This window comes from Magnolia sinica, chromosome 3 (assembly GCF_029962835.1).
Source record: "Magnolia sinica isolate HGM2019 chromosome 3, MsV1, whole genome shotgun sequence".
In the NCBI taxonomy this organism is placed as follows: domain Eukaryota; kingdom Viridiplantae; phylum Streptophyta; class Magnoliopsida; order Magnoliales; family Magnoliaceae; genus Magnolia; species Magnolia sinica.
The window spans coordinates 23,866,392-23,881,364 of record NC_080575.1 but is presented as its reverse complement, the minus strand read 5'-3'; the positions used below and the strand labels follow the sequence as shown (position 1 = coordinate 23,881,364).

Below are 14,973 nucleotides of genomic sequence, written 5' to 3'. Positions count from 1 at the left end.
CACCAACATCCATGGTTGGGCTCAGGAAATGAACATTCTGGGTCATTAAATAGTGGTCTTCTCCTGTACAGAATGCTGGCCCAAGAAGAAAGCCCTATACCTTGGAGCTGTCATGCATCTCCTCTAAAAAAGTGTATAGCAACTTATTGTAGGTTGTATGATCGTCTCATTTGTTTCCAGGGGCTGGATGGAGCAACTGACCAATACAGTATTCATGGTGGATGTGAAGTTTTGGAAGGAGAGAAGTGGTCGGCTACAAAATGGATGAGGCAGAGAACTACAATTTGAATCCTTCTCACCCCCATATATAAAAATCTTTTTTTTCCCCTTCTAGTTGTTCATTAGTCATATCTGAATCTGAAGTGGTCAATGTGCAGTCTATGTATCTATAATATATGATAGGCTCACCTAGTTTACATATCCATATGAGTCTGTGGGTAGATATTAATTTTGAATTATGAAGCCCAAGAAAAAGGAAAAAAATAATACCTTTGGTTAGAAAATGAATCAGAAAAGAGTGTTCTTTTCCTAGTGTTATATATATATATATATATATATATATATAAAATTTCAAATTGGGTATTGGTATAGAATTTAGTATTTTGTCAACTATTTAGTTGGTAAAGATAATTCTTGTGGAGACTTAGTTGATTTTGAAGGAATAACAATAGCTTAGTGTAAATAATGGCCAGGAGTTTTGATCATGTTATGTTCCATTTTAGGCATTGATATTTCTTGTAAATGCAAGAGCATATAGAAGGTCAGGAGGAAGAAGGATTTGTAGAAGTATTTCATATGGGAGGGGCAAGTTTGTCCCTTGAAGTATCATTATTGATAAAGATTTCAGTTTTTATTTTATCCTTTTTTGTTTTGTTACTGGTATTAGAGCAATAATTCATATAATAATCCTTCTCACGCATGGTTGTGCTATTGAAGAAAAGAACAGGTGAAGATTGAGCAAACAATGCAACAATCAAAGAAAGCCATTAGAACAACAGTGTACAATAGCCAGTGTTAAAATCTTGCTTACATCCATGAATTGAAAATCTGATACAATTTTAATCGCACTCCAAGAGCAGGATGGTGAGAGCAGGATGGGTGGCAATTGTTGAAGATGTTGACTTTGGCTGTGCAATGCTACTGAGACCAAGGACTCTGGATCAAGTAGCAATGAACCTAGCGGTGGAGATGGTGGTGATTAGACAACAGTCCCTAGCACCTATCCTTATCCCATGATGACAATGTATGGCATGCTAGTCGAGACCATAGAAATAAACGACTTGGAAGTATGTGAGGAGGCTAAAGGTGATGGAATGGTGTTGATAGTGGCAGTGGCTAGGGGTGTACACAAACCGAGCTAGCTAGTTTACCTCACTTGACTCGAAAAAGCTCTATTCGACTCAGTTCTTAGCTGAGTTCGAGAGTCGAGCTGATTTTTTGAGCACGAAAATGAGTACAAGCTGGCCCCAGCTCGACTGGACTCGGATCGAACCCAACTCGGATCGAACCAGTTCGGTGACTTGGTTACTTTGATATTGATGTTGCTCACCAAGTGTTTGATGAAATGACTCAACGAAGTGTGGCTGGTGGCAAGGAAGGTATGTGTATGAAACAAATACCCTTTTTTTAATTGATTTTTATGTTGCTTAGAAGGTGTTTGATAAAATACCTGTAAAACCACTGCTGCTGTTTTACATACAGTGAGATTTTGAAAGTGCAATCCATATGTTTGTAAAAATGCTGCACAGGTGAACTCGGCTCGAACTGGCCCAAGCTGCTGACCGAACAGAGCTGAGCTAGCCAGTCAGGCTCGATGACCGAGCCAAGCCGAGTTCGAGCTGGGGTCAGCTAGTGGCCGAGCCGAGTCGAGCTGAGGCCAGCTCAACTCGGTTCGACTCGATGTACACCCCTAGCAGTGGCAATGGTAAGTGGACATGGGCTTATAGTAAACCAGTTGGACTGTCAGATGTTGCAATCTCCATGATCACACTCGCACCAGTACCCATGCAGCCTTCACCCATGTCATTCAAGAACCACAGCGGCCATCATCCTTCTAGCATTGACAAAGTAATGGCTAATGACTTGGGCTCACTTGGACACTTAGCAGTTAGTTTTATTTACGAGTTTATGTTTATTTGTAATATGTATGTATTTTAGTATTGTGGACCTTACATGAAAAATAGAAGAATCTTAGTAGGGGATTAGTGGTAGTGGGGTACTCTTTCCTATACTCTATGGCTATGTATTTTAGTATTCTGAACCTTGGTAGTTGGTGTGACATGGAGACTTGAAGAGCTTTACTAGTAGAATAGTGGTGGTGTACCTTTTCCTATAATCTATATATTATATATTTTGATTGACAAGGTGAGGGACGGAGTAAATTTGAAGCTAGAACTATGAAAGGATGTTTAGAATCTGAGGGTTTCAAAATTACTTAAGACTACAACGGAGTATGTGGAATGGAATGGTATTTTTCGGGGGTGATTGAAAGTTAAGCTTATCTTGGTTTCAACTTATCTAACGGAGCGTGCTTATCAGCAAAAAAAGTAAATTACATTTAGTTTCCAACATCACATAATTACTTATCTCATGAGTTTGATCGGTCCACCCTTAATATCCACCCTTCATCATGTGTGCCCAACCTTTGATGTAGACTATTTATTTTGTTGGGCCCACCCTGGCCCTGTCTTCAATGTGAATGGTCTTTCGTGTTGGGCCCGCCTTCAATGTGGATCATCCACCTTGTGTGGTCCACCTTTGATGTGGACTGCCCATCATGTGGGGCCACCTTTGATATGGACCATCCATCACATGGGAAGAGAGAAGAAAAAGTTAAAAGCAAAAAATAAAAATTTATCAGGACAAATAACTTTCATCGGTAAGTTACTTTTATAATGGTGCTTACCGAACTAACTTAAGTTAAAAAAGTAACTAAAGTTAAAAGGTTACTTATTGGGTGGTATTGAAACAAGCCCTTAGTAACAGGAGTGGAAACAAGGAATTAGTCAAAGAGTGTTGACAAAGTACTCTAAAATGATCATTTGCAATATCTTGGGTCAATAATTTAAGAGAGTAGAGAGATTGAGAAGGGTATTGCTCTCTAGAATTAGAGCTAGGTGGATGATGTGGATATGTGCCTTTGGAATTTTATTTGAGGCCACATTACCAACAAAGCTAAAGAGGAAATTTTATAGGATAGCCATAAGACTAATTGTTCATTGTGGGACAGAATGTTAGGCAATCAAGGAACATGTTCATATAACGGCGAGAGCTCAAATGAGGATGTTGAGATGGATTAATGGTAAGACAAGGATAAAATTAGAAATGAATGCATTTGAGGGAACAAGGAGTGGCACCAATGTAGGTAATAAGATGAAGAAAAGTAAACTTAGATGATTTGGCCATGTACAACAAAGATCAAGAATTGAACTAGTTAGGAGTAGGTAATCTTGAAGGCTCTGAGGGGACAAAGGAAATGCCTTAAAGGATGTGGGTGCATGTATTAAGAAAATGCTTGATAACCTATAGTTTAATTGAAGATATGGTCTTGATAGAGTGGAATAATGGAACAAGAATCGTGTAGCAGACCCAGTTAGGATAAGGGTTAGATGATGATGATAAGTTGAAAATTATTAGATTTATATTCCACATCAATTTGTGAGATACATTAAAACCTTACAGCTCAAAGACTCAACAACAAATCTCACAATACGTCATCTTGACAGGCAATATTCTTACCAAAGAATGGTCCGATACACCGTTAAATACAGGTCCATAGAAAAAAAAAAAAAAGTAAATTCTTGAAGTTCTCAAATTTCCCTTTTAATATATTTTCTGTATCCTTTTGGCTTGAAAATTTTCGAACCAAATGGATTGATATGGGTGTCCATATCCAGTCGGGGCTGATACTCTGGCACTGATATTTAGAATCATGGAGCAGTAGTAGAAGAAGTATCTGTAGTAATAGATTTCAAAATGAAAAAGAAGACAGCAGAGGGGAAGAAGAGTGCAGTCGCACAAGTAATAGGAGTAGAAGCAGCAGAAGAAGATGAAGAAGCAATAGGAGCGTGTGGAGGAGCAAAAAGCATCTGCAGTAGGAGCATAGCAGCAGAAGCAAGAGATGGAGGAGAAGGTTACTCTCTCTACCGGACCAAACCCGCTTGGGTTGGGCTTGGGTTGAGAATTCCCAAACCTGAGGTCGGGTTGGGTTGGGTTGAGTTGAGCTAGGGTTGATGTACAGGAACTTTGGATTGGGCTAGGGTTGAGCACCAACCCGTCGGACTTTCAGCCCTACTTTGCTAGGTCGTTTTGGTCCTTTCTCATATTTACTCCAACGACAGACAGATTGTCAGCAAAAGTTCAGGGAATTTAAGCAAAAGGAGTCATTTAAGATTGTCAGAAATCAGAAGGTGGAAGTGATATTAAGCCTTATATGCATACTTTTTTTTTTTTTTCAATGGCGTGGATAAGGGGTTAGTGGGTGTTATCCTTACCGTATGGCACACCTTGATGATATTTTGTATTTCCAATCCGTCCATCTATTTTTCCAGCACATTTTATTATATGGTCCCAAACATTAAGAATATCCAAATATCAGGTGGAACACACCCTGAGAAACAGTGATGATTGAATGATCACTATTAAGGCCGAAGATAGATAATGTTTATTTCCCATCCAACCCGTTGACAAGGTCAAACAGAACTGGATGAAGGATAAGTAGAAGGAGTATCTTGATCCAAAAACTTTGGTAGCCTACAAAAAGTTTTTAATATTCATTCACCACTTTTTGTCCAGCAGATATTTTTGTTTTTACCTTCATCCCTATCTGTGTGACCTTATGAAAAAGTTGGATAACAAATAAAAATTACGATGGCCCCTCGGAAGTTTTCAACGGTGGATGTCACTATCACTGATGCTTCCTGTGGTGTGGTCCACTTGAGTTTTGGTTCTGCCTCATTTTTGGGCTTACTTACTAAAATGATCTGATAAAATGGTTGGACGGCGTGGATAAAACACTACATCACGATGGACCCCTCAGAGACCTGCCTGGATGTATTATCTTTGATGTATACGCGAGGTGATTTTGGTCTTTTTGATGATATTAATTCCAACGGCAGATTGTCAGCAAAAGTTAGGGGAATTTAAGCAAGGAGGTATTTAAGAATGTCAAACCAGAAGGGGGAATGTGTAACGAACCCTTTTTTTTTTTCTTTTCATGAGACTACGTGTACGGAAACTTTTCCATTACCATGGTCGTATTTGAAATAACAGTCATCCATATCACCCATCTGGACGGTCCATTAGGTCTAGTACCCTATTCTCTGCCACTGTACAAAAAATTCACTGCAATCAGATGGTCCTCAACATCTCTGAACGGACTATCTTCTATTTATGAACTTGTCCATCCATTTTTCCATGCCACTATTCGATGGTTAGGGTCATCCCATCAGTATCAATTTTTTTTTTCTTTTTCTTTTTTTAAAAGCTGGCTGTGAAGAGTGACTAAAACAAGCCTATGCCCAGCCCAGACAATGAGGAGCCCAAAAGCCAAGCCCAAGCAGAATTTTTATTGGGCCCGAGTCCTAGCCCATGCCCAAGCCCAAGATTGGTCATGATGGGAGAGATGGAGGATTTTCCAAAGCTTGCATGCTAGCCCAAGCCCAAGATTGGTCCGGATGGGAGAGATGGGGCATTTTCCAAAGCTTGCATGCTAGCCCAAGCCTAGCCAGAGGTGAAATGCCCTAAAGCCCTATGGGTCAGCCCAGCCCATTAACAGCCCTGGTATTCCTGTGCCTCAAGATCGTGCATAGAGTTGTACACGGGTCGAATCGCATCAAGCTTACTCTGGCTAGGCTCAGCTTGGCTCGGCTCGGCTCGGCTAGTAGGCTACCCAACTTGAACTCAGCTCTACTTGGTCTTTTTGGGCTTGGCTCAGCTTGAACTCAGCTCAACTTGGTCTTTGAGTATGACTGGCCAGCTAAGCATAACTCAATCAGAAGATTAAGCCAGCTCGAGCTTAGTTCGAGCCGAGCTTGAGCTCAATCTTTCGAGCTGTGTTCAAGGTCTGAACCTATGAGCTAAGATCAAGTTTAGACTTTAAGGATTTTATTATATATAATATATATTATAATACATAAGATATAATTTATTTAAATATATAAATATTTACAAGTTGAATCGATTCAAACCAAGTCCAAGTTTTGGGCCAAGTTGAGACAAGGTAGGTCTAGCTTAGACTTTGCTCGAATTTTTTTCGAGCTTAAAAAATTAACTTAACTAGGCTTGAATTCAATTTCGAGCCGTATTGAGTCCAACTTCTTCGAGTTGAGTCGAGCTAGTTAACCGAGTTAACTCGGTTTATGTACAGCTCTAATTGTGTACCATGCATACATGCGTCGCATGTATACATATATGATGAGGCACGTGTGTATGATGATTTGAACAAGGAATCCTGTGAGCTCAACCGTTGATTGGAGCTTAAATAATGTTTGGATATATATATTTGGAATATCGTAGCCATCTAAAGCTGAGCTTTCCTGAATGGGAGCTATTGATGTCTTTTCGCGTTTAAGGTTCCATTGGTATGATACCAGTTAAAGAATCTACACATGTCTCAATAAAGGACTGAAATTTTGGATGGTAGCGAAAATGAAGACGGAGATAAAAGAAAGGATACCACTAGTGCTTTAACCGACCGATGGACCCAACACGATTTTAACGGTCCTGGGTCTCTTTTTTTTTTTTGGACCTAATGTAGGGTAGGTTCAGGTTGGGTCCGGTTAAAATGAGGTGAAGTTGATTCAGTTAGTTTGAAGAGTAATATGAAATCTTTTAAAAATACAATAGAATGAGGCTTGCTAAGCAACATAAAGAGATCATTCATAGACTACGTATGCATCTAAGTCGCACTTGTGTGTGTAATTCATCCATCAGGTGGGCCCCACCATGTATATGTTATCCTTTGACTTGGACCCAAAGAACCGCACACAGACTCAATTGGGTCCAGGTCCTCAAAAGAAAGACCTGGACCCAAAATGAGACTTAATTCGTAAAAACCCAACTATGGGTATTCTAGGACCCACCTGAACTTTTTTTTTTTTGTTAGCTTGTTAGTACACACCACTGTCAGTTGACACTTCACTGCTAGCCACCCCTACTAGGGATCGATACCAAGGACCCACCTGAACTTGGCCATCGATAATTTACTCCCATCTTTAGCAACCATTGCAGCCCATAGTTTAGTAATCCACACTAATTAAAAAATAATATTAATAATAATTTTAAATATCGATCCTTTACTTGCAAAAAACAGAAAAAAAATAATAATAATAATGAATGAATAACTAATAAAAAAATTATTGTAATTTGATAGGCCACATCATCACACACTGCATTTAAGGTAACAATGCTGACAAATTCAATAATTACAGGAGCCAATCACAGTGCGATAAAACAGAAACTTTCTATTTATGACAAGAATAAGATTTCAATTCAAAATCATAAATACGTTGTTAACATCTAATCCCATTAGGATACTTGGCTTTCACCCATGTTCAAATTCTAATGAGTGATGTAATGATTTCATTTTAGTGCACTAGCTTTTATTTAATCCTATTTTTTCGAGTCGTAGAGAAAAGGGTTTATGTTACAGTTAGTTTTGTCATTTTCTTTCAAAAAAATGGTTAAATATTGTTAGAAAAAACTAATTGAAAACAAGTATTAATTTTTGTGTAAAAAAATGAGATTATTTGTACATGTATTAATTTTTATGTCTAAAATTGCAACTATCCTAGTATTTATATAGTTATCGCAAAAACCCTTTTCATGTTTTGGCCCTCCACGGAACAATTTGAAGAATACGTCAAGCAATATTTACCATAATTTCCAATTTTCATAGTTTTTAAGTTTTTACAATATTATGGAAATTTTAACGGAAAATGACTTTAGTAGATAAAATAATTAAAGTTATATATTTCAAAATTTAATACAATTTATTAATTTGTAATAAACATTTTATTTTCAGCTAGATTTCCCCCATTATATTGCAAGATGAAACATCATTTTGAAAATCTCTTGTGAAATTGCCAATAACAAGATCTGTCGCTATAACACTGTTTGGAATCAAGGAAATAAAACTGTAGATTTGATAAATATACAAACTAATCAAACTCATTAGAATTGGGTTTTGTAAATTCGAAAGTCCACTGTTTGGAAAGCAAAATACAAATTCTTGGATTTGGGAACGTGAAAACTTTCATTTCTTTTAAATAAGCTTTTAGCTTTTTGGTGGGATTTTTAAAATTCATGAATTTATGGAGGTGTGGATTTGTAAAAAAAAAAATTATAAATTTGACAAATCCTCAACAATATACAAACAAGGGTTATTAGAAATTCATGGATTTCTTAATCCTGACCTCAAATCCATGGATTTTGGTACCTGGGCTTGAATTTTGTATTACTTCTACTGAGCCATGGGCTAATCATATCTTGAAATTTTGATTTTTCTAGGCCAGGCTCAGCCATTTCTAGCCTTAAAATTAGCAGAGGCTGAGGTTTCCATCTCCTCCAAAAATATCAAATACCATTTCTCATGGATATAGAAAAGATCCTAACTACGCGCCAAAAGCATGCGGTGGCCCACCTATTACGTTTTCCAACCTACTCTGGCTAGCCACCCAACAAAAGCATGTGTGGCCCACCTATCACGTGTTTTGTGAGGTGATCACAGCAACGAGAGGTCCACGTAGGCAATGAGGCGCCAACTAATATTTCCCGTGACTCAAATCCTTAAATATCACCTCATCACGTGAACTATTTATTCATGCACATGCAAACGGGTTTTTGTACAATTGACGTACATGAACCTCAATCCAAACCGTCTAAATTGTTTCCCACTTTTCAGTCAAAGCATAATCCCTAGATCAGATTGATTGGAGAAAATTTCACCACCGATAACTAGAGATTTAACCGTCCATGTGATGATAACCACTTGGAAAGTTAGAATCAACGGTTCAAATTTTAGTTATGAGCATCTGCAGTGGCACCCATGATTTGGATGGTCTGGATTGATTACATATATTGCATGTGTACATCAGTTGTGTGCAGGAATACTGGAATCGACGACTTACAATGAATGATGACCGTCCAACGGATGGTTAAGATGAAAAAATGATCAACCATTCAATTTCAACGTATGTCACGTGCAGTGGATGTGTATGGATTTGTCACTCTGACAGAGCATGAAATTCTTCTCAAAGTTCATACTCGGGCAGCCAATCAGATAAGATAAGATGCTCTGGTAAAGGACATGCCATGATTATCCATGCCACCATTGTACACGTGAGGGTCCATGTACCTCAACTGAACTGTCAAAACCATGACCTCTTGAATCACATCCATGTCTATATTCTCTCTGGTACATAATGCAAATAATTATGTTGGTTTTTTCTTTTAATTAATTAATTAATTTATTTATTTATAACCCTGGAATAAGCTATATATCTTTGAGAGAGGATAAATTCCTAGTAAAACTATAGTTTACGTGGAGAAATGGATTTAGATTTTATCACATTAACGGACCATATAAATTAAATTTTTATTGTTCCTTTTACTTCTTTTAATATGTAGCGTTGATCTCTCTGTGAATGTAGTTGGCCGAGTGTTCGGTTAAAAAAATGTTCTATAAGGTTCATTTTGATTGTCGTTTGATATCTATTTTATACATCTGTTGTGTTGAATTATGTTAATATGTTTGTCTTAAAAATTAAGTGGATTGAAAATTCAAATGGGCCACTGTAAATGAAAGATTGAGAATGAGTTATCCATTGTTTTCTCCTCTTCTTTCCCTATTCGAAGTATGCACTCCCTATATCTCTCCTTTCTATTATTTCTTTTGAATCTTTCTTGCTTTTCTGTAGGGTTTGTTTGAATTTTCAATTCAATTGTAACTGCCCTCGTAAATGGATAATAATTATTTCATCCGATATTTATAGCACCATTCTCATTATTTCATCTGCTCTTCATATGCCAAAATTGAGAAGGCCACAAAATATTTGTGGGATCCACCATGATGCATGTTACTTATTCATACCGTTCATCCATTATGTCTGTTGAATTTATGGCATGAGCCAAAAAATGAAGCATATCCAAAGCTCAAGTGGACCACGCCATGGGAAAAAGAAAATCGAACACTTACCGTTAAAAACCTCCTGAGGCCATTGTTTCTTTTGGTGTGGGGCACTTGGGTGTTGGATCCACCTCATTTTTCAAATTATGCCTTAAAATATTGTGGTAAAACAGATGGACGGAATGGATATATAATACACATCACATTGAGGTCTACAAATTTAAACTAACTCTTTTGAACCGTTTTTAAGGTAGAAATTCATTTGAATTTCAAACCAAAGTGAAATGATAATAATTACCCATTTACAGGGGTAATTACACAAGCTTTTAAAAATTAAAAAGACCCTTATGCTTTCTTGGCTCCATGTCAATGCTTCTTATTATATATGATTTTAAGTTTCCAACGAAAAAAATTGAGAATATTCAAAAGATGTAGCAATCTATTTTAAATGAAAGTGTGAGTATTTTGAGAATGGAAAATATGATTGACTTGGCTTTTTCAAGAGATATTTTCATACTTTCAAGTAATTCCAACAAGTAGCCCTTGCAATTGAGGTTTTTTGTTACCTACCCTATATCCTATATTAAAATGGCTTAAAAATTGAAAGGTAAATGACATGGTAGACCATTGTAAGAGAAATTATAAAGATACTTTCGTAGCCACACCATTAGTAATAATGTAAAATTGTTCTTAAAAGCAGTGATCTCAAGTGTTGTGGGCCTAAGTTTTATATTAGGCCAACTTTTTATCTTCACTCCATCTTGTTAATTACACTTGATTAATGGGTTTAATGAAAGAAGCACATCTTGGTGGCCCACTCAAAAGCCTATAATTAGCATTTTATCTCATTGTTTTCTTGGTGTGGCCCACCTGAGTTGTCCATCTAAATTTCACAACTTAGCAAGTAATAGAAGATAGAACATGATCGATGGAGTTGGAGGCAGATTGTTGGCCACCCACCCACCATAGGAAGTTCCTGATATCGGAACTTAAGTACGGCCCGCCTTAATATTTGTGAGAAATTCACTTCAGCTTATTCATTTAATTTTCTAGCTCAAGGCAAATTCAAAACTTACTTACACCACTGATTAGGAAAAGGTGGGGGGAGGGAAATGCCTAAAACTCAAAGCCTTCCTAATCATCTGCTGTGACGTTTATATGGCATCCGAACCGTTCATTAGGTCATTTCCACTTAGCTAAACATAAAACACAAATATTAGCCTGATCCAAAACGTTTGTGGTCCTATAAATGTTTCAACGGTGAGTGGACGTTCAATCCCTACTCTTTTCTGGTGTGCCCCACATCAGATGGGCCCCATCTAGTTCCTGTGGTCGGGCTCCTCGCTCACTGCGCAAACGTTATATGATAGAATGACCGCATGCATGGAAAGTGCACGCCCATGGATTCAACAAAAAAGTGTCCATTCATCAGTGGTTAGGGCTGTCCAATCACTTTGATTTTTCGACCACGTCCCATCTACATGGGTCCCACCCACTTTGGACAGTTTGAAATTAAGTCATATATTTGCCACGTATGCAACGGATGACTGAAAGCGTATGGCTCCTCATTCTCTGCACGACTACTAGCTCCACGAATCAAATTGCCAGTCACACTCTGAAAAACCACTACTTTTCAACGAAATTACGTGTTAATGCCACCGAAATATAAATGACAGAAACGCCCCTACAGCTGTAGAGCTCCTCTTACGGAGATGACACGGCAGTACCGAAGAACCGGAATACGGTAGGTTCCCCTCTCGAATGTACACGTGTCAGGTCATTGAGGTCAATCTGATCCGTCCATTTAGTGGGTCCCATCATGGATGAATTATTTTTCATAATTTCAAACCTTTTAGATAATCCAATACATGAACCCAATGAACTTTTAATATACAGAATCTTCTACCCTTGCCCAATTTTGTTTACCACCGTCAATTTGGATCCCACTAATCGGATGGAAATGATCATGAGATAAAATTTTATTACAAAAAAATTCCCATCTAAATAACTTATAATTAAATGGACGGTTTAAAATGAAGAATAAATATGGAAGTGTTAAATAGAGAGCTTGGTATACCATATTGGGGTTACACCAGCCCACATAGAGAAGAGAAAGACAAGCCAAACCCACCTCGGATACGGTGGTCGGGTCAATCTTGTCGGTTGTGACAGTTTGTTGAAGAAAACGCTTCCTGTGTTGACCTCTTTGAATTCCTTTTTTTGTTCGTACGTGCGTTCCCACTTTCCTTACTCGTGCTGCACACGAGTTAGACTTTCCTATGTACGCGTGGCATGAAAATCCAATCTAGACGGTCTAAACATCGGGACCCGATAATCGGTAGTTGATGTACTGAAAAATAGGATTTTTTTAATTTTTTTTAAAAGAAAGACCCGAAAGCCTGAAAATTACGGGACGCGGTTTTGGTGGATACCTGACTGTGGGCCCACATTGTTTCCATTGAGGTTACATCCATGCCGTTTATCAGTTTTAAAGAATAAAAATAATAGGATCCCGAAAATAAAGCAGATCTAAATCTCAGGTGGACCATATCACATAAAACAGTGGTGATTGTCTATTAAAAAGTTCTTGTGGGCCACAAAAGTTTTGAATGAAGATTATGTTTGTATGGTCCCTTCGTACGGGTCTTGGTGACTTTATCAACAGGTTGGATGGAACATAAACATTCTGTGGCCCCCACAAAGATTTTAACGGTGGATATTCAATCACCAATGTTTCGCGTGTTGTCAGGGATCCACCACCGAAGGCGCGTCCGAAATTACGAAAGAAGGCTGGCGATTTTGAATTTTCAAATCCATACCCCGACGGAACGGATGAATGGCAGAATGACCAAAATGCCCCTGATAATTATTATTATCATTTTATTTTTATTTTTACTTCTGTAAGTGGAGTGGTAGAGCATTAAGGAGCCAGTTGTATTACATCCAGGCCGTCCAAACGTTGCATCCCACAGAGATGGTGAAATTCCCCAAAAATTAGGTTAATCCAATGAAATTAGAGATTTTCAGGAGGTTTATGTTGTTTTGTATGATGTGGCCTCGCCAATGATTGTATAAACCTGATTTTTTTTACTGTAAAATAATCAGGGTGGGATCTGCCTATTTGATAGATTGGATTTCATAAACACAACACATGGACCATAATGCTTACCCTTTCTGCCTTTCTTAGAAGAAAATAAATCATTGGCATTATTTAAATAGTCAAGGCTTCTCTTTTTAGAATGTTTTTCATGGAACTCCCAAAAATCTGATTATTTAGGCGGTTACTGTAATATAATCTTTTGAGTCCATCTTTAGTGGGTCCTACCATTTGGACGTTTTGGATTTGATGTCCAAGCCACGTGTAAGTAGGTGGGTAGCCATCTATCCAAGCCACTGAGCACACGTTTGAGCTACGTCATAGCAAGAATATGAATAGTGATCTCCCACACTCATCCCATGCATAGTCAATATAACGTAGAGTGGATCTCGGACACATTCATGGCAAAGATGGACGGGATAAGGTTTGATTGGAGGTGAAGCTGATCTGAACCATCAAAATTTTAAAATAGTCATAGCTGGTAAAAAGGGAGAGTTTTTTGACATATTGAATATAATTTTAGGGCAAGAGAGCTTACTTAAGCCAGCCAACCCTGTTAGGCTGAGTTGTCCATGCCATCTTTGTGGTGTTCCATTAGACCCAGAGTCAAAGTCTCATTTATTTCCATTTTTACTATAAATATTAAGTTTTAGTTAAAATAAATTTTAATCCTTTAAATACTAGAAGTCAAGCCTAACATGAAAAAAGGACTTGAAAAAGTTAAGAGAACAAATTGGTTGGACCAAAGTGGACACTAATTATTTTTAGCCAAAAACCATAAACCCCAATAAGAATAGAGGTTGTTTATAAATAATAAGTTCACTATTTATAATAAGTCACATTCTTATGATGTTTGAATTGGATTTAAGTACAAAACTCTGTAGTAGGTTTGAGTTTCATATTGAAAAATAAAAATAAAAATTCATCAATTAAATTATTTTAAATTTATTAAAAATTAATTTTACTTTTATTTATTGTGAATTCGAAAAAACTCTATGAAAAGTTCAAAGAGCTCCGTGGGTTGGAAGTAGATATCCACGCATCCTATTTGCTGCCTGGGCCACATAAATATCAATAAAAGATTTGAAAGAAATTGACCAGCAATCACCGTTCTTTTGACCACATGATGAGCAGCTTAAATCTAATGTACATGCATGAAGATTGCAGGACTGAGCGATGAGTAGAAGAGAATAAGGTTTGCACGAGTGCATTTCCTACATGATTATAACTAGCCTTAACTTTTCTCAGTTGATGGGCATGAGCGAACGGCTATGGGGCCAATCAATAACGTGACATCATATGCATGAACGGTTCTAATATCTCAGCTGTGGGGCCAATCCACAAGTAGGAAATCCTGTACAGAGAGAGAGAGAGAGAGAGAGAGAGAGAGAGGGTTCACAGTATTGCAGAATGAGTCTATACAGCATCCAAACCGTCCACTAGAATCGCCCCACCATAAATGTGGGATGCCACAAATATCAAACCAATCCAACCATCTTCTATCAACCGCACGAAGTTGGATGTTTTGGCCCATTATCCGTTGTCGTGTGGCCCACCTGATAATTGAACATGCCTGATTTTTTTGAAATCCAACAATCATCATGTTACTCACCTGGTACATGTATTGGATGGCTTACAGGCAATACGTACAGTGGGACACACACACAAGCAGTTGAATAACTTTTTGTGTACATTTAAATAAGTATTCCGTACGGATGAATAAATTCTCAACCATTCATCATAGAGTGTC

General features: G+C 37.7%; 1 protein-coding gene across 2 annotated transcripts in view; it reads left to right on the top strand.

Annotated features, from left to right (window-relative positions):
- The window catches only part of LOC131239710 (prolyl 4-hydroxylase 1), a 41,199-nt gene extending 40,779 nt beyond the window's left edge, over positions 1-420 (top strand). For both annotated transcript variants that reach the window (XM_058237547.1, XM_058237546.1), the window contains one exon: positions 181-420. In XM_058237547.1, coding sequence (XP_058093530.1) covers positions 181-288 — 108 coding nt within the window. In that variant the 3' untranslated portion in view covers positions 289-420. The remainder of the gene's footprint in view (positions 1-180) is intronic.
- The last annotated feature ends 14,553 nt before the right edge of the window (positions 421-14,973 follow it).